At 35.8% G+C, this 22,786-nt stretch overlaps 2 protein-coding genes across 2 annotated transcripts; both read right to left on the bottom strand.

Moving 5' to 3' along the window:
- Window positions 1–3,926: 3,926 nt before the first annotated feature.
- LOC115982054 (inactive leucine-rich repeat receptor-like protein kinase CORYNE) lies at window positions 3,927–7,005 on the bottom strand. The gene is made up of 2 exons (XM_031104544.1): window positions 5,093–7,005; window positions 3,927–4,559 (listed from the first exon to the last, which is right to left on the bottom strand). Exons 1-2 carry the CDS (start codon window positions 5,926–5,928, stop codon window positions 4,250–4,252), a joined length of 1,146 nt encoding a protein of 381 aa, XP_030960404.1. The 5' UTR covers window positions 5,929–7,005; the 3' UTR covers window positions 3,927–4,249.
- A 2,426-nt stretch (window positions 7,006–9,431) lies between these two features.
- LOC115982053 (ADP-ribosylation factor GTPase-activating protein AGD3) lies at window positions 9,432–20,651 on the bottom strand. Its single transcript, XM_031104543.1, has 19 exons — window positions 19,999–20,651; window positions 19,004–19,080; window positions 18,627–18,727; window positions 18,274–18,344; window positions 17,809–17,871; window positions 17,188–17,232; window positions 16,641–16,706; window positions 16,477–16,524; window positions 16,256–16,351; window positions 16,116–16,157; window positions 15,482–15,697; window positions 15,217–15,348; window positions 14,902–15,126; window positions 14,643–14,729; window positions 14,217–14,555; window positions 12,885–13,030; window positions 12,681–12,774; window positions 10,488–10,978; window positions 9,432–10,199 (listed from the first exon to the last, which is right to left on the bottom strand). The coding sequence occupies exons 1-19, from the start codon at window positions 20,041–20,043 to the stop codon at window positions 10,085–10,087; spliced, it is 2,499 nt and encodes an 832-aa protein (XP_030960403.1). The 5' UTR covers window positions 20,044–20,651; the 3' UTR covers window positions 9,432–10,084.
- Window positions 20,652–22,786: the final 2,135 nt, after the last annotated feature.

Here is a 22,786-nt window from a genome sequence, read left to right as displayed (position 1 = left end):
TCCGAGAATGTGTAACCCAAAATGAACCGCCCATGCAGGTCGCCAAGTACTAGGGTGCTTCGCCACCTTCCTAACAACCTTCATAACCCTAGTCCTTTCTGGCATCCGGTCTGAGGACCGAGGTGCGATCTCGTTTTCACCAGTTCCCTTAGAACTGAAAATTTGAGGACATGTTGGGACCTTCATTCTGTCTAGGACGTAATCCAATTTTTAGTAGATAATCATCCTGTAGGACTGAGCAATTTAGAATTCTCCTTAAATGGTTGGTTTTTCCATAGGTTTGAGTCCGAGGACCATGCAATACCTTGATTCTGTCTAAAACTTGATTTTTAAGTAATTGGTTTCCCCATAAGTTTGAGTCCGAGGACCATGCAATACATTGGTTCTGTCCAAAACTTAGCTTTTTTAAGTAGTTGGTTTTCCCATAGGTTTGAGTCTGAGGACCATGCAATACCTTGGTTCTGTCCAAAACTTAGCTTTTTTAAGTAGTTGGTTTCCCCATAGGTTTGAGTCCGAGGACCATGCAATACCTTGGTTCTGTCCAAAACTCGATTTTAAGTAGTTGGTTTTCCCATAGGTTTGAGTCCGAGGACCATGCAATACCTTGGTTCTGTCCAAAACTTAGCTTTTTTAAGTAGTTGGTTTCCCCATAGGTTTGAGTCCGAGGACCATGCAATACCTTGGTTCTGTCCAAAACTCGATTTTTAAGTGGGGGGGATTAGCCCCTCGGCCAAGCCGTGGGATATTGGTTTAGGGGGATTAGCTCCTCGGCCAAGCCCCTAGAACCATCCACACTACTGACACTTCGAAGCGTAGCCCCTAATGGAATTTCGTGTTAAAGCACTACGACGGGCTACTGGAAGTGACGACTTTCTCGACCCACCGCCTATGCCAACACACAAGCCTTTCCCACAGACGACGCCAATTGTAAGGACTCAATTTATAACGACCCCAAAATGATATTAGGTTCGTACGTAAAAAGACCCAAACAATATCATTTGTAGAGCGTGGGTTTGAAAGGCTAAGCCTTGGTCACCGGACGGTGGTTGGTCATAGTGTTTATACACATTTAAACCGTGTTCACTCGAGGAGTCTTTCTCCTTGAGGCGGTCTGGGAGGCTCTGGTTCTGGGCCTTTTTTCCCAGCCTCCTTTTTCCGGATTGCTTGCTTCCCCTTTTATATTAGCTTGTATCCCTTATCCAACGTCCATGTGTAGGTTCGACTTTCCAAGACTGATACTTGTCCCATCAGCCCATACCCAAAGTGGTTAGGGGTGGTTGTAAAAGCTGAAGAGCATGGTTCTGTCAGGTGCAGAGTATTCAATGGTAATAATGGCAACTTTCCCTTTGTCCTTGGTCGGCATACTGTCCAGCGATCCTTTCTCTATCAACATAGATATTTTAGGTTTTTCCCAAAACTGTTCCTATACCGTTCTTGCCCTTTCTTTCAGGAGAACCTTGGAAATGTCGAGAACAGAATCATCCTCGGCTATGTCTCAAGATTACTTGGACTTTTATTATACGTTCTCGGCTATATCCCTCCTTGGCTCGGGCCTTAGGCCCCAATGTAAAAATAGGCCTGAGCCCCACAAATTACATTGTTTAACAAGATAAAACAGCTATTAAATTAATTCAAGAAATTGCAAACCATCTTGGGATTTTCTTGTGCTTGCATGTCTTCTATTTTTCATTATTTGGACTAATATGAATTAATCTTTTGGAGGACCAATTAAAAGTAATTAAGATGTTCCTATGTATGCATACCTATGGTAAGACCATCTCTTGACCGATATAAATTACTCATATTATCTTGGTCAAACTGATTTTGGATTTTTTTTTTAAAATTTTAAAAATTTTATATATATATATATATATATATAATTAAAAATTAAAATAAAATAAAAAAATAAAAATAAATAAAAAAAAAAACGTAATTCAAAATGATGAGCAGGGCCTCAACTTAGCCACCACCCGCATTGCCTTTCAATAACGAGCCAATTTAGGATTTTTTTTGTTTTACCCATGTGAGCTACCATTTTTCCCCCTAAGAAAAATTTAGTTTTTTTTTCACAATAAATATTTTTGGATTGATCTTAAGTTTCAAAAGCTCTATGATGCCTTTTAGGGTAAACTCTAAGAATTAATTTTTTTTTTTAGTTAAATTTAAAAATTGAATGGATTACTCATTAATTATAATTTTAGAAAATTACATGGAACCAAGACTTTATACCATGTTTTCAATTTTTTCAATTAAAGTTTCAAACTTCCGAAACTGCTTCAATTAAAGTCTCAAGTTTATGAAACTTTTCTAACCATCTTCAATTAAAGTCTAAGTTTATGAAACTATTTCTAACCATCTTCGTTATTTTGGGCAATAAAGAAAGATAGAAAATAGGAAACTGTTGATAAAACTTCGAATTTCACCTCTATAACCAAGTTCAATTTCCTGGCATACAAGACTCAATTCACATTCTCACTGCTTGCTTGCTCTCTCAAAATAGGTTCTACTCCCTCCATTCAATGATTGTCTAATTAATTTATAATCAAATTAGTTTATAAACAAGCAAAGTTTCATCAACAATTGTCCACTTTTCTTGACTCCGTTATTGTCCAAAATAACAATGATAAATAATAGAGATCGACAAAAGTTTTAGGAAAATTATTAGTTTACATTGTAGAATGAATGATTTACATTGCTAGTACAATTCAGGGACATTAAAGTGAAACAATTTTATAAATTCAGGGGAGAATAGATTGACAAAATTAAAAACTTGAGATCAAAAATTAAAAACTTGCTCTCAGCTCTATCTTTCCCCCCATTACCCATTCCGCCTGATCTACTACAATAATTCATTGCTGCCATGGCAAAGCTTAGAAGGGGCATCGAGTTACTGACAATAGTGTTGAATTATCTAGATTATTATGAGACTGTGAGAGCTATACAATGGCATTTGAGGTGAGGTGGGCAATCAAATTCACAGCTGTAAGGGATAACTGACAGTAGATTTTGCTCCCCACGCTTTTTAAACTCAATCTTTTGGAGCATGCTACTTTTGGTCCCGGATGCATGACTTCTCAGACTAGTCAGCATCCCCACCCACACCTTTTTCCAGACTTTTCATGCTCCCTAGGCATGTACACCGCATGAGGATGAATTTTTGTCATGCACTTTAGGCAAGAGAAACTAAATTAATACTTGCTATTCTAACTCAACCAAAAAAAAAAAAATACAAAAGGAAAAATCAGAAGGCAAGCATTGTGTCCCACATTCTCTCCTTCAATCCTTGTTCTGTGTACTATTGGTCCCTGCCTATAACTGAGAAAGCATGAATTCAAAACTTATTGACATGTATTATTACCTGTTCCTGTACTGAAGAAAACCCTAACCTGCACTACAATTCAAGGACATAAATGTTGGCAGTTCTCAGTTTTGTCATCTGTTGAACATAAGCTAGAACAATCTTGCACAAAATCCAAGAAGGTGTCACAAAGTTGTAACAAAATATCGCACTCCACCCAATTGCTGTGGGAGCCAAATAAAACCCATAAAGATACAATTTTGACATGCAGGACTAGCATTCCAAATGCATTCTAAAGAAATCACCTAGTTCTGGTATTGCTTCCATAGTCACCTATAACTTAGAAGAGTTCCAAACCTTCAATTGGATGACACCATATAAAAAAAAATTCGGATTTCAATGCTGCCTATAAGGCCTAAGCATATTCCATCTTTAAGCTGGTCCAAAATTCCTAATTCAGTGCAATAAAGTAAAAGGCAGCAAATAAAGAGAGAATTGCCCAATTTTAAGTTAAAAGGACCCGTGATTCCAAAAAAGTTGTGTCCAATAAAGACAGCTGAGCCAACTACACCCCACCATCATTAAAAATGAAAAAGCATGATAATGCAAATGTCCCAGCATTATTATCTGATCAAACAGTGATCCTCTTGGCTCAGACATTTTCTTGAATATCTGCTTCTTCACTAACAATATCAGTTATGTACAGACCACCGTATACTACCAAACTACCATATGAAAATCATACGGTTTTGGAGGAAAAAAAAAGGCCAAGAAGCTAAACAATACAAAATGCAGCAATCACACCTACAACACCATTATCACTTTACAGTTTGTAAAAGAGGTTACTCCACATGGATTGCAGACTAGATCCCTGAAAGTAAAAATTCCCAATATTCCAATTTTCAAAATCTACAGAGACTGAAGATTCAATAGGCTTTACTTACATTTCCTTCAAAAACTGTGCAGCTGGGTTAGCAGGTGAACAAGCTCATCACTAGAAGGCCTGTCTGCAGGCATATCTGATAGGCATACAACAGCTATTCTCACTGCCATTAACATCTCATCTTCCTCTCCTTCTTCCCCTAGAATACTCTTATCTAGTGCTTCCCTTGCCTCCCCTGCCTGCTGCAAATGCCTAAGCCACTGTCCCAAACTGCCCCCACTAGCCGGTTCTCCAAAGAATGGATCAGTAGGGTCTCTTCCAGTTAATAAAACACCCAATATCATACCAAAACTGAAAACGTCGCTCTTATCGGTATACCTGTTTGAAATCAATATATATCCACCATCAATGTGATGTTATGTGTTTGATATAAAACAAACTAACTTGTACTAATTCTCAATTGCAACCAAAATATAGGGTAATGGCTTATTACAGGTTCTCACTCTAAATACCTCATAGCATCAACTAAGCATACATACCAATAATGCCTCCAAAATTCCACTAGATAAACTAAATTTTAGTGAAAATTTGAAACTCCCAAGACAAATCATAAAAATCTCAATACAAGTTCAAATTCAGTGTAGTTATCACTTATCAGAATCTAAATTGGTAATTTCAATGGTAAACATCAAAGCAGGTACTAATCGAGGTGTAGAGAGTTTAAAGAAACAAAATTTTAAAAACCCAATAGCAAAATTAACCTTATTAATAGAGAAAGGACTAACATCAAAACTGGGGCTAATTATTTGAACTGCTTGTCACAACAATAACATAAAGATTTGCTGATACACCCAAGAAAATAAAATAAAATTTTATTTGAAATGCATGAACTATGAAAGTGTATTCATTACCTGCGATTTTGGAAGCACTCAGGAGCACTATAACCTGAGGTGGTCCTATCCAAATTAGGCATGAGCTTAGCCAATCCACAATCCGCCAACCTGGGTTCAAACTCAGCACCCAACATCACATTAGTAGGCTTCAAATTATAGTGCAGAATAGAAGGGTCACGCTCAAAGTGAAGATACTGAAGCCCCTTAACAACCCCAACCGCAATCCGAAGCCGCACTTCCCAACTCAGCTGCAACTGATTATCTCTCACTCTATTCATAGCATCCTCAAGACTCCCAGTTGGGACATAATCATAAACCAAAGAAAACCCACCTGGTTCCCTAACATAAGCCCTCAAACTCATCAAGTTCCTATGTCTCAGACTAGCAAGTGTTTCTAGCTCCTTCTGTATCTTTCTCTTGAGAGACTTTCTCTCTGGTGAACCAGTTTGAAACGGTTCTAGCCTCTTGACCGCGATTGCAAGCCCATTATCGAGCACAGTTCGGTAGTATTTCCCACTTGGGCTTGAACCCAGTAAGCGATTTTCATTGGAGAGAGCAGATTGAAGTGTCTTAGGAGCAATTTCTGGGGAGAACAACACAGGGCCTTTGAGAATTGGTGTTCGGTTAAGGTATCTGACAAAGCTTCGGACTACGAGAGCGAAGAGAAGTGAACCAATCAAACCGGTTAGTACTCCTAAAGCAATGCTGAGAAAGATTCTTCTAAGCCCGTTTTGGAATTCAGGTGGCCTTGAAACTTTTCTCTCTTGGCAGTACACAGTGGTGAAGTGAAAGCAGAGTTTTATGAACAGCAAAACAAAGGTAAAGATTTTCTTGTTGCAAAAGTAGTACGCCATTTTAGCTGTACTACTAAACAACCCACAAACAAAACTCTCAGAACCAAGAGAAAGAGAGAGCTTTTAAGCTATATATGCCTCACATAAATTGGAAACAAACAACATGTTCAAAGTGAAGAAAAGCTATTTGAAGCTTCCTAGAAGCTTTAAAAATCTCAAACAAGCATAAGTTTTCTCTCTCTCTCTCTCTCATTTTTTTACATGAGGCTCAAAAAGAATAAAACTTGCGTGAAATTAAAAGAACAGAAAAATCCCACCTTCAAACTCTTCAGTTCTATTTCTGTTTTTTTTCTTGGAAACCCATCAGAGAAGCTTCAAAGTGCTAATCGAATTTTGACCCAAAAATCTTCACAAGAAAGACGTGAAGAATCATTTCGTCACTGATTCCACCTTCTTCTAAAAAATTTTATTTATTTTCAACGAATCTGACCCCCAACGTGAGTCTGCAAAAATCTACAGTACCCCATGAAATTGCACTCTTAAACTATCTACAAGAAGACCCAGAAATTTCTTGCTTTCTATTTTTCAAAGTTAAAATAATGAAGAGCTGAGATTGCGGATAGTCTCAGTCAGACATTAGTTAGTCGGTAAAAAAAAAAACCAAACAAGGCGACTTCTTATCTTCACAAACACCACCTACCACCATGATTGTCCTTGAAATTTCGAAGTACAAACAAACAAAATTCCCAATCAAACTTGACCAGACCTCACTCTCTCTCTCTCTCTCTCTCTATTTTTATCTCAGTCTGAGAAGACATGGCACAGAGGCACACAGTGTCACACACACTCTCCGCTTGTGACCAGTGAGAGTGAGTGAGTCTCTCTCTTTCTCTCTCTCTCTCAATGGACAAAACTGGGTTCCCGCCTTTCAGAGGAACTCGTACAAAGTGGGGTCCTATGTGCCACATTGGCGGAGGCATTCCTCGCGTCTCTATCACGAGGCCGAAAGAAGCACATCGAACTGTGTGCAACAAGGAATATGTGGTTAATCCTAGCCGTTGCTTCGCTTTGGAAAATGATCTGGAGCGTTGGTTTGGAACCACGGGAATTTGTGCTATGTGGCTTTTTGTGATTATAGAAATGCCACTGTCTTATCGCAGGGATTAGTAAAGTTTTTCTCTTTTTCCATCGAATAATGGCTTTTCCTTTTTCCCCTTCATTGCTAAAAATAAATAAAATTATTAAAAAATAAAAACTATTTGAAAGAATTTTTGTAGTAGTAGTCTCTTTTTTCTTTTTCTTTTTTTTATGTTTTTTGTGCGCGTCGTCGTGTCGTGTTTGGACCAAACACTGGGTTAGTCTGGTCTAGTCTAGACTCTAGTGTTTGGTTTGGTACAAGTGAAAGGCCAACACTTGTGCACTTGTGGAGGCTTTTGATTTGAGCCAGGGAATGTTAAATTGTTAATGTAGAGCTTTTTACAGTGTTACTGTTTTCCTTTATACCTCTACGGATCTTCCTTGAGGCTCACGTGGCATGGTTGTCTTGCCTAACCTTCTCCACAGTTTTCACACATTACGTGAGGGGTCCCACTTCCACACCCATGAACGACCCATCTCATAATGAGCTTTACAAACTTCCCTGCTCTTATCTCATTCATTATTCCCATTCCTCTACTTCTGGTTTTTTTTTTTTTTTTTTTTTAACTAAAAATTATTAAGCTACAAAATAGGTACAAAGTTTATTCAGCACCAATTCACCATAGCCACAAACGGAAGTTGGCTACAAATAGATAAAAGGGTGTATTAACAAAATTAGTGACCGCGCATCTCATTCAGGCTTTGAAATACCTACAAAAACAAAAAGAACACAAGATTGCTTAAAATTGACATCAATGGGGTGTCAGCTAATGATACTTTAATGTTTAATTCTGCTCTCATTGCGGTAATGCTTTTCAATATATGTGTTTTGTTTTCTTGTAACATGTTATGCATAAGGGTGAACATATATATAGGGCACTTACAATGTGTCCCGTGATTTTAACCATATCACATAATTAAGGACATTAGAACATGTCCGATCAAAGAGATGTGTGGAGATTTCAGGAACGTGTACCAATCAGTGGCATAAACTTAGATGTGGCGTACTCTTAGTTGTGAACAAGCCCGTGTGCTCCAAGATAGTAAATTTTTTTTTTTTTCTCATAAAAAGTTTTTAAAAATATTTCCTTAAGGCATTCATTAAAATTTTCTTTTCTTTATATGTTAGGCTACGAAATGCCAATCATCAAAGATGTTTTTGTAATTACACGCTGCCTCATGTTTTTAACCATTCCATTCATGTGAAGAGATGTTTTAGCATATATTTGGTGTTGTGTAGTTTTCTTATTGGGCTTGTGAAACAATGTGAATGTTGATCTCCTTCAAGTGATTTTTTAGTGGGATTTTGATTTGAAACTTCATTCTTTCTTATCAACCTTCACCAAAATTGCAGCCTTTATCAAAATCTCAGAGATCTTGTCGTTAATCTTCCCCACACCTTTCCAATGACCTTTCTTTCTCTAGTGAAGTACTCTAGCGAGTCCCTCTTCCTTCAAATATCCTTACCTTTCATTGTTTGGTTATGCTAGATCCTACAGGGTCCCCTTTTGGTTTACCTTTCATTAAGTTGTGTTATTTTGTATTAGTCCATTGTTGTAGTCCTCCCTTAGGTAGTTTCATGTCCACCAGTAGTGTTCACCCTTGTGTTTGGGTGGGATTGTTCCCGCTAGTTGCCCCTACGCTAAGGGCTTCTCCGAGTATCAATAGAGATGTCTTCCGTCGAGAGAAAGTGGTCGCCTGTAAACTTAAAAGATATCCTAAGTGAACTTTGGTCTTCGACAATGATGATGCAGCAACAAAACAAGACGAAGAAAAAGGGACACCTTTCTCACTTAGATCTCCAAAACTGATCTCTCAAACCACCACAACAACAACAAATAAACCCTAATTCTTTCAATTTAAGCTCTATCCCTAGCAAAACCTTAATTCTTTCAATTTAAGCTCTAACCCTAGCCATCACTCCACTCGCTAGAACCCCCACTCTGACTAGATTTATGACGATGACAACAATGATGACGATGAGTGCAAAGGGAAGAAACACAAGCACAAGCCCCAACTTGATGAAGGGCAAGATCTCCTACTGGATTCAATGCGCTCTTGACCAGCCAAGTAAAGGAGTAGCATTTGTCAAAGCCATACAAAGATCACGCCAATATTTAGTCAGAGTTGACGTTGACGACGGGGGCCTAGTTGAGCACCAAACTAGGATTGAATTTGCTTAGAGAGAAAGGGTTTGAATTTGGCAAGAGGAACAGAGGGGCAATTTAGGGTTTGAAATTTCAAGTTAGGACATTTTTGTAATTAAAATTGATTAGAATAGACAATTTTTCCAATTGAATAAATTATTACATTCCAATCAATAGGTAACATGAGATTACCACCATTTAATAAAGTAATGACATTACCATAATTTATGGCAATGAAAATTTTTGGTAATCTTACATTACCGTAATGAAGCATGCAAATAAATGAACCAAACGCCATAATATTTACATTACGGTAATATGGATGTAATGTTCATTACGTTACAGCAAACCAAACATCCCCATAGTTCGTTCATAACATGACAATAAAAATGAACTTTGCTATTGTCTACATTAATACAACACACCGTTTGTGTAGAGGCTGACCAACTTCGAAGACCTATGCACAAAGTAAAATATTTGGATCCAAGAGTTACAGCCATAACAAAGCTTTCACTAATCGAAACCAATGTACAAATACACAATGCACTAAACTAAATCATCATAGCTTCTTTTTTGGTAAGTCAAATCAACACAGCTTCACCAAAAAGGAAGCAAACAAACTTAATAAACAAAAACATGACATTACAAAGCCCTTGGCTGAGGGCTACTGGTGCTCGACTTGACTCAGACCAAAGGCGCCATCTTAAATTACAAACCCGGGGACTGATTTTAAACATATGCCCATGGGGCAGGCACACCAACCTACCACTCCTCTAAATCCTCAAAAAACACAAGTGACATTTTCTTCAATGGATAACCAGCTATCAAATTTATGAAATATTATTATACAAAATGCAATACCACCATATATTTCTCTTAGACTACCCAGCTTCAATGTATTTTTGGCCTTCAGTATTTCTTGTTTGAGAATTTTATCCATTTGAGTCTGCTAATAAAGTAAGGATCTCATTATCGTCAAAGTTTGACTCTAATGCTACCTCATAAGGGTTTTTACCTTCCACATTTATAGCTCGTGGATCTGCTCCCCTACAAATGCATTGGAAACCCTTCAGTTTCATTTTATTAATAGTGGAAAAATAGTTAAAACAATAAAATGAAATGAAAAATCCCTAAATGGAATCAGATCCATATGAGCTAAATGAATAACATCCATTCATAAATTCAAATTTAGAAAGATTGGGAATCTAAGAAAACCTGTAAAAAGTAAACTGCAACTATAACCAAGATGTAGCATGGATTATTAAGCCACCAACATCACACCCCACCCCCACACCCAAAAAAAAAAAGACCTAAAAGCAAATATCATAAAGTTACCTTGTTAGAAGCAATTTCACATATGCATTTCTACCTCTGAGAATGCAACGGTGGAGTGGCGTTTGACTTCTTGAATCAGTTGCATTTATATTTGCACCATACTGTAGGAGGAGTTCTATCATGCCTATGTCTGCAGTTTCACAAGCGAGGTGAAGCAGTGTGCACCCATCCAGATCCTCCAAGGTATGGCCTTCACACGTACCAGCCAGGTTTGTAGAACTAGTAGAGGACCTTTCCAATGAATCCCCCATTAAGCAGCTAGAGCTGTGATCAAGGCCTGCCTGCTCATGCAATAGCATTACTTTGGCAAGGGTTAAGGAAGATCCACAAGATGTTTGCTCATATACAGCATTCACATCTGCTTCAGAATTAACAATGTGACGGTATACAGCTTTCTTGTCATTAGCACGCACACCCTCCCATATTTGTTGTGCCACTAAATGAGGATATTGGTTGTCTTTTGGCCTCCGAACAAAAAGCTTTTCTGCATACTGTGATCAAAAGAAAACATGTCACTTCAACATTTCCACAGCAGTCTGAAAAACTTGGCAAGTAACGCCATTGTTTACATTAAAATAATAATTATTATTATTATTTTATAAAATAAAAAAAAATAAAAAAAATAAAAAACACTTAGCAAGTAGCATATGGAAACTGAGATTAGTAATCCAAACAAATGGATACGTTTGAGAATTTTCAATATCAATATTGCATCTTGGAGACTGATGGGAGATTTTCAGATAAAAGAACAGCATGCAATATGTATTTTGAATTTCTTTTGTCTGGGTTATCACTTCTCAGGCTGAGGTGTCCCAACCCCCCACCCCCCCCCCCCTCCCTCCCCCCCCTGTTTTGGCCCTATTTAGGATTGCTCTAGTTGATTATCTATACTCTATACTTTGTCTAGAGAGTGAGAAAAATCTAATCCACTCCCCCCTTTTTACAAGTAAATAAAAAAAAATGTTTAAAAAAGAGGAGATGCCTTAAGTACATAGAATGTATATAAAAGGTTCACCAAAAGGATACATTTAAAATTAATCTTGGGTATAAAATCTGTAAATATATATATATATATATATATATTTAAAAAGAAAAAATAAAACTGGATGAAGACCAAAGCAAGCATCACTCATACAATGATCTCAAGAAAAAGATCAAAGCTGAAGTGTGACTCAACACAATTAAGGTCCTATTGTTCCTTTCCCTCCAAATAGTCCACATTATACATGGAAAAGAATCCCACACTGGTCCATTACTATGCCTGTCCAAACAAACCCTTCCAATAGAAAAACATCAATAACCTTCAAAGGCATCAGCACAGAACCCAAATAGTCTAATCGAATCCCTGTTGTTGCTCAACTCTCTCTCTCACCCCACCCACCCACAAACAGAAGTCACAAGTAGTCAGGTCCTTGATTCATTGAACTACTAAATAACTCAGATGAACCTCACCTGGATTATATGGAATCAAGAGACAGAATTATTTATGCAATTCTGAAACATCTACAGCACTTATTTTGGATGATTTCATCTCAAACAAATCATCAAGTAGAAACCAAAAATACAAGCTGAACCATAGTGTTATACTACTCTTATTAACATCTTAAAAGTGAATCAAACATCTGACTATTTTCTTATCTTTCCAGTTCTATGAGATTAACAATTGGTTGGAGCTGATGGCTTAAAAACTAACCAGTAATCCTTTTAAATCTAAACATAAATAAAATTTTATTTTAACCCCTATAATTTAGGGGTGTAACAAATCAAAGTGTAGTTTCAAAAGAAACAAATTAAACCCTGACGTTTCAAAAAGTAATAAATCAAACCCACAGCTGATACTGAACCCCAAACAGAATGCCATTCCACTTAATGGCCCAAGGTTTAATTTGTTACTTTTGAAACTAAAAAGTTTAATTTGTTACACCCTCTAAACCGTAGAGTTTAAAATGTAATTTTCCCTATAAAGAATTCCATGATAGATAAAACAACTTACATCTAGGCATGCACACAGTCTATGCAAATATTATCAGTAACAACATACGCTTAAGACGTAATTATTTGACTTTCATGGGAAAATAATTCACCATTATTGCACATATTTCATATACATTAAGCCACAACCACATGCAACTATCTTTGGGTGGAAGAGAATGACTTTAAACAAAAAGTCCATAATAGGATACATTGTCACACCTTTGCATGGATGAACTTTTCTTTCACTGATATAGAATCAGCATGACTAGGTTTACTGAGAAAAAACAGCTGCGGTTTATCGGATTTGTACAAACTTCACCAACAGAAATAATGTGAATGTTAGCCACAACTAGTAAAAAAACATTAACACACTTCTGTGAGGTTGAAGAAAATCATGTTTCAATCATTATGGAGATTTTTTACCCTGTGGAGACGAGATCAACCTGAAAGGCATTTCTAGATTGCAATAGTTCCTCCCAGACTGAGTTGGCAAAGGTATTACCCAGGGACTGAAACAAACTTATAACAGAAGGATCCCACACTTTGACATCCAGTGTAAGAGACCTCACCTGCAATAGCAGTCAACACAAGAACAAAAGGTGCTCCAAATGAGCATACTGAACAAGCATCACAACCCAAATGAAAACTTACCCAACTGTAAACAAAAGATATTAATCATGAAAACCATTCAAATAAATAAATAAATAAGACTATAGAATTCCTGCCAAATGACATACTCAATTTTCTCTTTAATGCTCCATTTACCCAAATGTGGGATAATGCATGCCTGTGTTATCGCATTAATACAGATTTCTACAACTGCAGATTTGAAGGCCAGAAAGTTTTCCAGTTGGAAGAAGAATTATTCTTCTATTGAACAGTTCATACTTCCCACAATAATTCAAAAGTTAATTTTATAATATTAATTCTCCTTACTAATATCATTAGAATAAAATACAACATGAAGCCAGACAAAATCCTAAGATATAACTCCTAGGAATCTTGAGCCCATCAATGCAAAGTAAAAAAAACAAGAAATGTAGAAAACTAAGAAAACTAACACAACGTTTGGAGGGGCTGAAGGAGGGAAGGAGATGGTTGGAGAAAAACTGATAGGGAGGTAATGAATAGAGCAAGCCTGTTCTCTAGTGACAGGCAATATAAATTATGGCCCAAGTAGTTGCAATCAAGGCTTGATATATATCATGGAAGCATGATAAACCAAGTTCAGAAACTGTAATTCTATGGGCCCTGTATCTAAATTTTATAATGCTCCATAACTTTTGAGAATAATATGACAAAAGAAGCCAGACTATTAGTTTTGGGCAAGCACATTAGTATTCTGCGTGAGCCCCAATCCTACATGCAATTTCTGCAATAAAACAATACTATAAAGTCCTGGATTTCCACATGCAATAGGCTGTCCACTTCATCAAAGCTCCTTATAACATACTTTAGTTGGCATAAATAAATAAAAAATAGATGAACCAGCATGCCACAAATTTATTTTTAGGATCATCCAATTCTGTTCACTATAACTCTTGCATAGAAATTTATCTATAAAAATTTAATGATATCTGAAAGAACTTTTAATTCATTTATATTTTTACGGGTATGTTTATCATTGAGCACCCTTATACACAGTTTACAAAGAGAACAATTTTGGCCAGCAGAACAATGCTTGTCCAACAACGCAAACATGGCCGATAGAGAGAACACATAAAAAGGACATGTAGTCAAGCTCATACAATTTACCTTTGATATGTGTACCCCAAGATTTCTGTGAACACCAGAACATTCAATACAAACAAGAACACCAAGATTTAATGATGCCCAGTCTGGTTCAGGAGCACCACAATCAGCACATTTATCATTTCCACATACTCTTCGCAATACCTCAATTGGCTTCTCACTTTTTACACAGGAACGTTGTGGTTGCATGTGTCTTATTTGGCGTTCAAGATGTGCGGTAGTAAGGCTCCTCTCAGATGTGTAGTCTTCAGCTGCAGCGTGATCAAAATCAGAACTTTCAAATGAACTACTCTCACTCGCAGACCGATGATGACTGCTTCCCATGGGACTAGCTGGCAGACACTGAAATGTAGTGGGACTTCCATCATCAAAACAATGATAAACATAATTAGCCTCAATCATTAAAAAAAAAAAATTATCAAAAATTACCCTCTCAGGAGCTTGAGAACTAAGTAATGATGCTATAACCCCAGTGATCTTTTCAATCCAATCCATTTGATCCAGTGCACTCTCTGCCTGCACTGACAAGCACAAATAATTGTTATTGAGGATCTTTTACCAAACATAAACCGTCAACAGTTCATCCTTTTGGCAGAATCATCCAGCAAAAAGTTTGTTTCTGAGATTATAAAGTCTATAAAAGAAAACCTAAAAAAGCCACAAGGACATGCTACCCCTCAACTCAAACCTGCAAAGTGTAGTTCTTTGTTGGTGAAATAATCCTGAAGCAAAACCTCAGATCTGACTGGTCAGCATCAACTTTGATTGTCGATGTAAGCAGGTTCACTGTGTGATGAGCAACAGATTTCTCATCGTGTACTCCACCATGATAATGATTAGAAAGCCACCGACTCAGCAGTCCAGAACCCAGCTCAGAACTATTCCTCTGACCAGAAAGTTGACTGCCAGAGCCCTTGAAGATATCATGGAAGGTAAAAGTTGGTGTCAAGCACTGACTTCAACCCCTATGCAGCCCAAATTATATTATAAACAAAATACTTACAGATGATTTGCTGCACTGCTTGCGATAGTAATACAGCATTCCCCGGCTATCAAGAACAAAAAATCTTCTTTTCCAGTCACCCCTTAAGTTTGAGGACCGCTTTGAGAGATAACCTTGTCGAATGGTTTGAACCTAAGATATTTCTTATAGGATTACATGTAAAAAGAGAAAACTACAAAGATGCAAAAATGTAATTTGAAAAAAAAAAAAAAAAAAAAAAAAGTCTAATAGATAAGAGTTTCTTGATATATGAATAAATATAAACCTTTCCCTTTGCAGCAGACTGCATAACTGCCTCAATCATCTTGTGTGAACTTCTACCAATGGCTTGTATACCATCTCCATTAGGAGATCCATTTGTACCATTGGAAGACCACTTACTCTCGCGATCCACCTGTCTCTTGTACTCTTGCATCTTTTCATTAAGAGCTGCCTGCTCATAGTTAGACCTTTCTCTTGACTGTTGCGCATAAGTCAAGACCTGCAAAACAACATTTAATCAGGAATTTCAATAATAAACTACAACTAGACAATATTTAAGATGAGAAATGTAAGAATTCTCTCAAATTCAACCCCAGTCCATTCCCCACTATTTTGGGTTGGCCACATAAAATTTTCCTACCCATTCTGCACCTCCTAGAGCCATATTCACACAGGCCTGGTACGTCAACAATCTCCACTTCAACAACATAAGTTTTCTTTTATTTTTGACAGGCAATTCCTAAAAATGTTTATTCCATTTTGCTAATACAGCAGTAGCTATATATTAAAGATGTACTTTCAAATCCAAGAAAAATAAGTTATTAAAGCACAACTTAGAAAAAATAACCAAATCAGAATATTGTAATAGACAACAAGACTGATATTAACACATTTGCTTCCAAAAGCAAATAACAAACCTGATTAATGTATGGCTCCATTTGGTGCAACAACTCATACCCCTACATGTAGCCACAAAAGAAAAAATTAAAGATAAGCACAGATCTGTCATCGCATATGAAAAGCGCAGAAATTCCCTGCTATGTGATCCATGATCTACCTGTTTGAAGTAACGAAGATGTGCATCCATGGTCCCACTGACTGCTTCCAAAAATTCAAACCTCTTTTTCGCTTCAACAGTAGAAAGAGCAGTTACCTGGATACAGAAACCAAAATTAAAAAAACCTAGGTGTCACTATCACATCAGCAAGTAGTTGAATTTTAAAGGTCATGGAAAGATTCATTTTTTGGTAGAACAAGATGACCATCAAATTTACTTACCAAATTGAAACGAGCTTGCTCAAATGTAGACCTTGCATTATGAAGCTCCTGGAATTCCTCCAAACCATATTAGAATTTAAAGAATAGAAGCTTTCCAGTACTATGACAATTCTACAGATACGAATATGCAGATTAGAAAACTAAGAATTAATACTGCATGATACCTCCTCCAAAAGAATTGCGACATCACTCTTTGTGCCTTTTCTCAATGACAGAAACTTTTCACGAGCCTGTAGCATTACAAGCATTATAAGACAGTAAACATTACTTCCATATCAGTTCTACATAGGTTATTCATCTCAAAACAGCCATAAAATATCCAAAACCATGGTCAGATAATTGAAAGAAGACAGCTGTTTTAGGCTTTTGTTGCTGAATCAATACACACAATCCAGATTCATTCATCAGTATATAGGAACTTTAGGCAAGCTGCTGCAAATCCGAGATACAAGAATGAAATTGAAAAAAGATAATTGCAAACCACAACTTATAAGTTTCATTCTTTAGAAGACAAATAGATAATGAAAAAGCAATGCTGCAAGGGTTGTAGCAGATAATAATTAGGAATCACTTTTAGCCAACCTTATGCTACATGAAAATATATAATTCTATTAAAGGAATGGATAACATGACAAGCTTTTCCTGAGATGCATGCAAATGGCATCAGGTAGAAGCAACAAAATTACTAAGAATTTCAAACAAGGGACGCACCTGGTCATAAGTAATACTAGCCTTGTCAAAACGCTTCCGTGCTTCCTGCACTAAGAGAAGATCCCTTAAAACTGTTTTGTAACAGTAAATATCAAAAGCAATGCAAAGATAGCATGGACGACAGGCTTCCCAAGTGAAGTAAGACCCATAGATTTTCAAGTGTGGATATGTGCACGTGTATCTATAAAGTGCGCAGCATAACTAAACAGCTTCCCTTGCATTCAAGATTATTCATAAATGAATAGAATTAACTCTAAATTTTCAAGTCAACTTTAGTGATGTCCACTACTTTATGGAAGAAAAATGTAAGGAAGAAAAAATCTCTTCATCCTCGCCAGTGGGAGACAATATACCTCCCACCTCCTAGAATGGAGAGAAAAATGCTATCCAAGTGGCCAACAATCATGTAGATGTGACAACACTAATACTCATGCCATAAGTGATGGAGGCAATGGATAGATCAAGGCCCCTTATAATAAGAATTAATCAATTAGTAAAATAAGATTGCATTTAAAGTTTTAAACACCAAAGCTTCTGTTGTTGTACCTAAAACCATATCCAATCGATAGTTCATAAAGGGTTATTTATAATATGCAATAAAAATGAAGCAATTCACAGTACCTTAACCTCATGCAAATCAATATTGACAAACTGCAGTAATCTGTCGTTTAGCATATGCTCAACCTGAGGGGGGGGGGGGGGGGGGGGAAATAAACAAAATAAGTGAACAAGATTACAGCCTGTCACTAACCAAAAGAATATGCAACAAATAATCTATTGAAGGAGAAACAAAAAATAAGATGAAATTTTTTTGGGGGGGGGAATAGTTCTCCCAGATTGCTCAAATTTATTGAGGAGATAGGATTAAAATTTAGTTCACTGCGAGCCAGACCAGTTGGAAATATAATCAAGAAGCACGTGCAGGAGCTAGTATTAAAGTTTCTTAAAGAAAAAGTATTCAATTCATAATCTCACAATGGCAGTCATAGCAAGACTAGCTTGATTTAAGAAGAAACCATTAGGATAAAGCAACCAAAAAAAACAAAGAATTACAAGTTCTGAAAATAATAAATCAAAATTTTTCACCTGGGACCGAAGAACTTCCTTGTATGTTCCAATTTCTCTCAAGGCAATGGTAAATTTGGTCATAACAGGGCCTGTAGAAGTAGGTAGAAACTCAATAAAAAAAATTTCAGTGAAAACTATCTGCATTTTGAAAGCCATTAATACCAGGAATATCCCAGTCATAAAGTTTAAAATCCAAACCTTGTAAATGGGAATAAATAAGTAATTAGGACACCCCAGAAAGTTATGTTTGACAAACATAATACTAGGTAATTAACAGTAGAACAATAAAAAGGAGATAATAGATGCTTAAAAATCTCCAATGACACAAAGAAGCATAGATAAAATAACTTCCAGCATAACAATTGACATACCTCCAAAAGCCACGCTAATGGGATCATTATGTCCTCCACCAAAAGTTTCTAGTGCACTTGCAAATGCTATGTCTCCATCATACCCCTCGCCAAGTCCTTCACTGTGAGAGGAAAAACGCATGCAATTAGAATCCCCCACAAAGACCAACTTTGTGCAGCAATAAACACCAGGAGTGGTCATTGGAAAAATGGCTTTACTTCTTTTTCGTGGTGCCAAATGAAATCAATGTTTTAATTCTAATTTACATTGTCAACAATGTAATTAAAAACACCAGTAATAGCTACAAATTATATACTCAGAACTTTCCACAGAGTGGAATTAGATCTTGAATTTAATAGTCAAGGAATAACTTAGAAACGCATGAGCGTAGACATACGTGTATTTCCGACATCCTTTGTAAAACCTCAGACTTCTCTCCCTTAATGATTCAGCACTTTCCTCCAAGCTTTGTATCTGTTTACCAAGAACTCATCAATAAGCCACAATAATTCAAAGCAGCTTATCAAACATGAGTACAATAGCATTGAAACACACCAACTTTCAACCACAGAAAAAAGCAAATCAGCAGATACATATGTTATCCATAGGCAGATATCATTTCAACAGGGACATTTAATTACCAATTTGGCGCCTTAGCAATGAACTTCTAGTGTGCAACAATTTTGTTTTTCTTTTTTTTTTTTTTTTTAATAAAAGTAGCCCATTGGACTCGCTTCTAGCAAGTAAAACCTACAGCAACTGACCCCACCCGCCAGAACCAATTTCCCGGTAATTCAGGGGCATTCACCCTTGTTGGGCTAAGTAGTTTATGCTCATGCTCATGAGCAGACTTCTAGTGTGCAACAATACAAACCCCTAAAGATGGCACCGAGGTTTCTAAGACCCACTTAACACATAAGTCAGTCCCAAATCCCAATCGATTTGTATGACTCAAACAGACTCTTAGCTTCAAACAAGTACCAGTGTCATCCTAAACAAACAAGTTAGCATTAAAGTATTTATTAACTGAAAAAAAAAAAAAAAAAAAAAGTGAAAATCTAATTTTTCATAAACTGTCCAACAAGTTAGAAAATATAATAGACAGTGACAATAATTCTCATACACTCATATCTGCTCGCTAAATAAACTTTCCTTAAATCTAAACTTTTAAGGCTAACACAAAATATAAATAACTAATTAACTAAAAAATCACTGAGAAAAATAAAAGATGCCAGCTCAACCAACCGTCAATTAAGTTTTTTTTTTTTAAAAATCTCCTAAAGTTTAGTTTCTTTCCCTAAATTTCCCCAGCAACCAAACAGAGCATTGAAATTTTTCTCTTTATCAACTATACAGTTCAAGACGATTAAGCTGAACATGCATAGAGATTACCTGCTTGCGAAACATAGGAGAGTCGTCGAGCTTTGCGAAATGCATTTTTTCTGAGACCGCGATTCTTGCTCTTATTTTCAGAAATTATTAATTAAACATACTCGAAGCAGCTCGATCTTCGCAAAAGCTGAAGTTTAATCAAATCTCATAACAATCAACACGAACCGTGAAATCCGAACGAGATCTCGCATTTCACTCCCAAAGGAACAAATATTTAAAGAAAAAAAAATCAGCTCCCAAATCTATGTAAACTCGATTTTCATCAATTCCACACCACTTGCAGTAAGGAAAAAAAAAAAAAAAAAAAAGTATTGGGAGCTCCAAAATTATTTTTTTTTCTTTTTAAAGTTTAATATATTTAGGTTTCCAAAACCCTAGAAGAAGAGTAGGCAAAAAAGGAATGAATGAGCAAAATAGGAAACCCTAGGAAGAGCAAGCCAAGAAAACGTGAGGTTTGTTTGGATTAGCGGAACTTAACACATTAGAGGAAGTGTTTATGAGTGAAAAAAAGTCTTGGGAATTGAATAGATTAGGAAATTTCCATTAAAACCTGAAAATGTCGAAACCATGTGTTTGTGCGAGTGTATGAGAGAGAGAGAGAGAGAGAGAGAGAGATAGACAGGCACGGACACAGATAAAAGTGAAAACACAGAGTGCCTTTTTCTGTATCTTCTTCACCCCCACTTCTTTTTCTTTTTTTAATTTTTTTTTTTTTTTTTAAAAAACTTTTTTAGCTTTCTTTTTCTAATTATTATGAGTAAGAATAATTATAGAGACATGTATAAAATCTAAGCACAAATCTAATTTCACAATTTGTTAACTGATGCGAAGAGTAAGTGATAGACACAATCTATCCATTACTGATTATATGGATCACCATTTTTTATGATTACTCACAATTGCTTAAGTTAGTAAGTTGTGAAATTATAGGCTGTATGTAATCAGATTGATCAATATTGCTTAAAAATAGTCTTTTTTTAGATTTAATGAACTCAATAAACTTGAAGTAATTGTTATAAACTTACTTGAAAGTCTCAACTCACAAGTTAAGTCTATCATAATCTATTGAATTTTTTTGATGTCTCATGCATAAGAAATGGACTATCATGCCACACAACACTTCCTTGTATAAATAAAGAAAGAGTAATGTTAATGGGTGTCGACATTTGTAACGAGTCATTTTATAAATATTTTAATATTATTTTCATAGAAAATATATAAAATTGTAAAATAAAATCAATTATTTTTTCTTTTCCTATAAAAAAAAAAAAAAAACTTTCAAAAATATCTCTTAAATCCATGTTAACATCCATTAACTTTTCTTGTAAATAAATAAAAACCTTTTTTTTTAGAGGAAAGATAGAATAAATAAATAAATATTTGACTACTTGGTAAAAAGAAATCCACTCGGAACGGTGTCGTTCAGGTTGCTTGAAACGGGTATCAAAGAGACAGGCTCATCGAGTCTCTCTGGCAGTGGTTACCTTTTGGAGGGCGATGAGAAACAAGGGAAGACCAATCCTCACCACCGCGCCTTCTGGCGCGTGAACTGAAATAGTAAGAAGCTTATTAGCTGAGACCTGAGAGAGTGGGCTTTTGTGTCACGCGCATTTGAAAGCGCGTGGACGAAGTGAATTAATCTGAGAAATGCTTCTGTCACGCTTACTAGGCACTCCTGGAGTGGGACCCATTCTGAAATTTCCCTCCAATTTTTTCTCAGACATGAGACGATGAGGACACTCGCTCAGTCGCATTAAAAACTAAAAAAATAAAATAAAATTTTATAATTACTCCTATATTAATTTTTAGAAAGAAAAAAAGAATGCCAACGAATCTTATCTAAAATGAAAATTAAATATTAAAACCCATAAATTAAAATTAATTAAAATATTAAGAAACTTCCATAATGGACCTGCAAAACTGAGTTCTGCTAGATGCTTGTCCCACGTACTTCTTCAGGTGGCCCATAGACCACAAAAATTTATTTCTTTTATTACAATTTATTTCTTTTTTACTTTTTAACCTTTGAATCATTTTAAAATTTCACGTATGAAATTTACAATGTTTTTTTATGGCAACGTCTAAATATATGTTATTATAATAAAATAGATGTCAAAAACTAAAATTTTATTGTATTTATAAAAAATAAAATGGTCATGTTTGAAACTTAAGATATCTGTGATTGCAGCAAGTATGTGCAGATTTCTGGAGATGTGAAATTCTTGCATTTGGTTTATTTTAAATGAATTATTAATTCTTTTCAAAGTATGTCTAGGTTTATAAATACAATTAATTGGGGTTTATTTTTATTTTTTTATAGGAATTGGGGTTTATTAGCAATATTTATAATGCATGGGAAACTTCAATAAAATTTTTTTTTTCTCTTTTATCACGAAATCAACCAAAAGTTAAACGTTTTTGGTTTTTTTATAGATTATAAATTATAAATTATAGATATGAAGGGTATTATTTATCACTTTTATGTGTTTTTTTAACAAATGTCAAGAATTTTGTAACTCAATTGATATCTTTTTATGTAAAAAGTGTTTAGAAGTTTAAGGGTGACAAGGTTCAAGCTTAATAGCATATTGTTACTAACTAAAAAAATGAGTTATTTTACAAATAAATAGACAAGAAAAAATAATCTATTAAATCCAATCTCTTAAAGTAATAACCTAACATAATAAAAAACCACCAAGTGTGGCCCAGTGGCTTGTCCACCACTAGGTAAGACTCTGGAGTTCGATTAGATTTACTCTCCAGTTTGAGTCTCAATAGTTGCAACATC

The sequence above is a fragment of the Quercus lobata genome, chromosome 3, assembly GCF_001633185.2.
Source record: "Quercus lobata isolate SW786 chromosome 3, ValleyOak3.0 Primary Assembly, whole genome shotgun sequence".
NCBI lineage: Eukaryota > Viridiplantae > Streptophyta > Magnoliopsida > Fagales > Fagaceae > Quercus > Quercus lobata.
Note: the sequence above shows the minus strand (reverse complement) of the source record. Positions and strands in the feature narration are given on the sequence as shown.

What these genes read in the sequence shown, in the direction of transcription:
- LOC115982054 (XM_031104544.1), bottom strand. Translation starts at nt 5,928, where the DNA reads ATGGCGTACTACTTTTGCAACAAGAAAATCTTTACCTTTGTTTTGCTG. An exon ending in GAGTGCTTCCAAAATCGCAG is followed by an intron (nt 4,560 to 5,092) that starts GTAATGAATACA and finishes GATTTCAAACAG; the next exon opens with GTATACCGATAAGAGCGACG.
- LOC115982053 (XM_031104543.1), bottom strand. Translation starts at nt 20,043, where the DNA reads ATGCATTTCGCAAAGCTCGACGACTCTCCTATGTTTCGCAAGCAG. An exon ending in TTGATTTGCATGAGGTTAAG is followed by an intron (nt 17,233 to 17,808) that starts GTACTGTGAATT and finishes CTCTTAGTGCAG; the next exon opens with GAAGCACGGAAGCGTTTTGA. An exon ending in GTTGATCTCGTCTCCACAGG is followed by an intron (nt 12,775 to 12,884) that starts GTAAAAAATCTC and finishes CTGTTGGTGAAG; the next exon opens with TTTGTACAAATCCGATAAAC.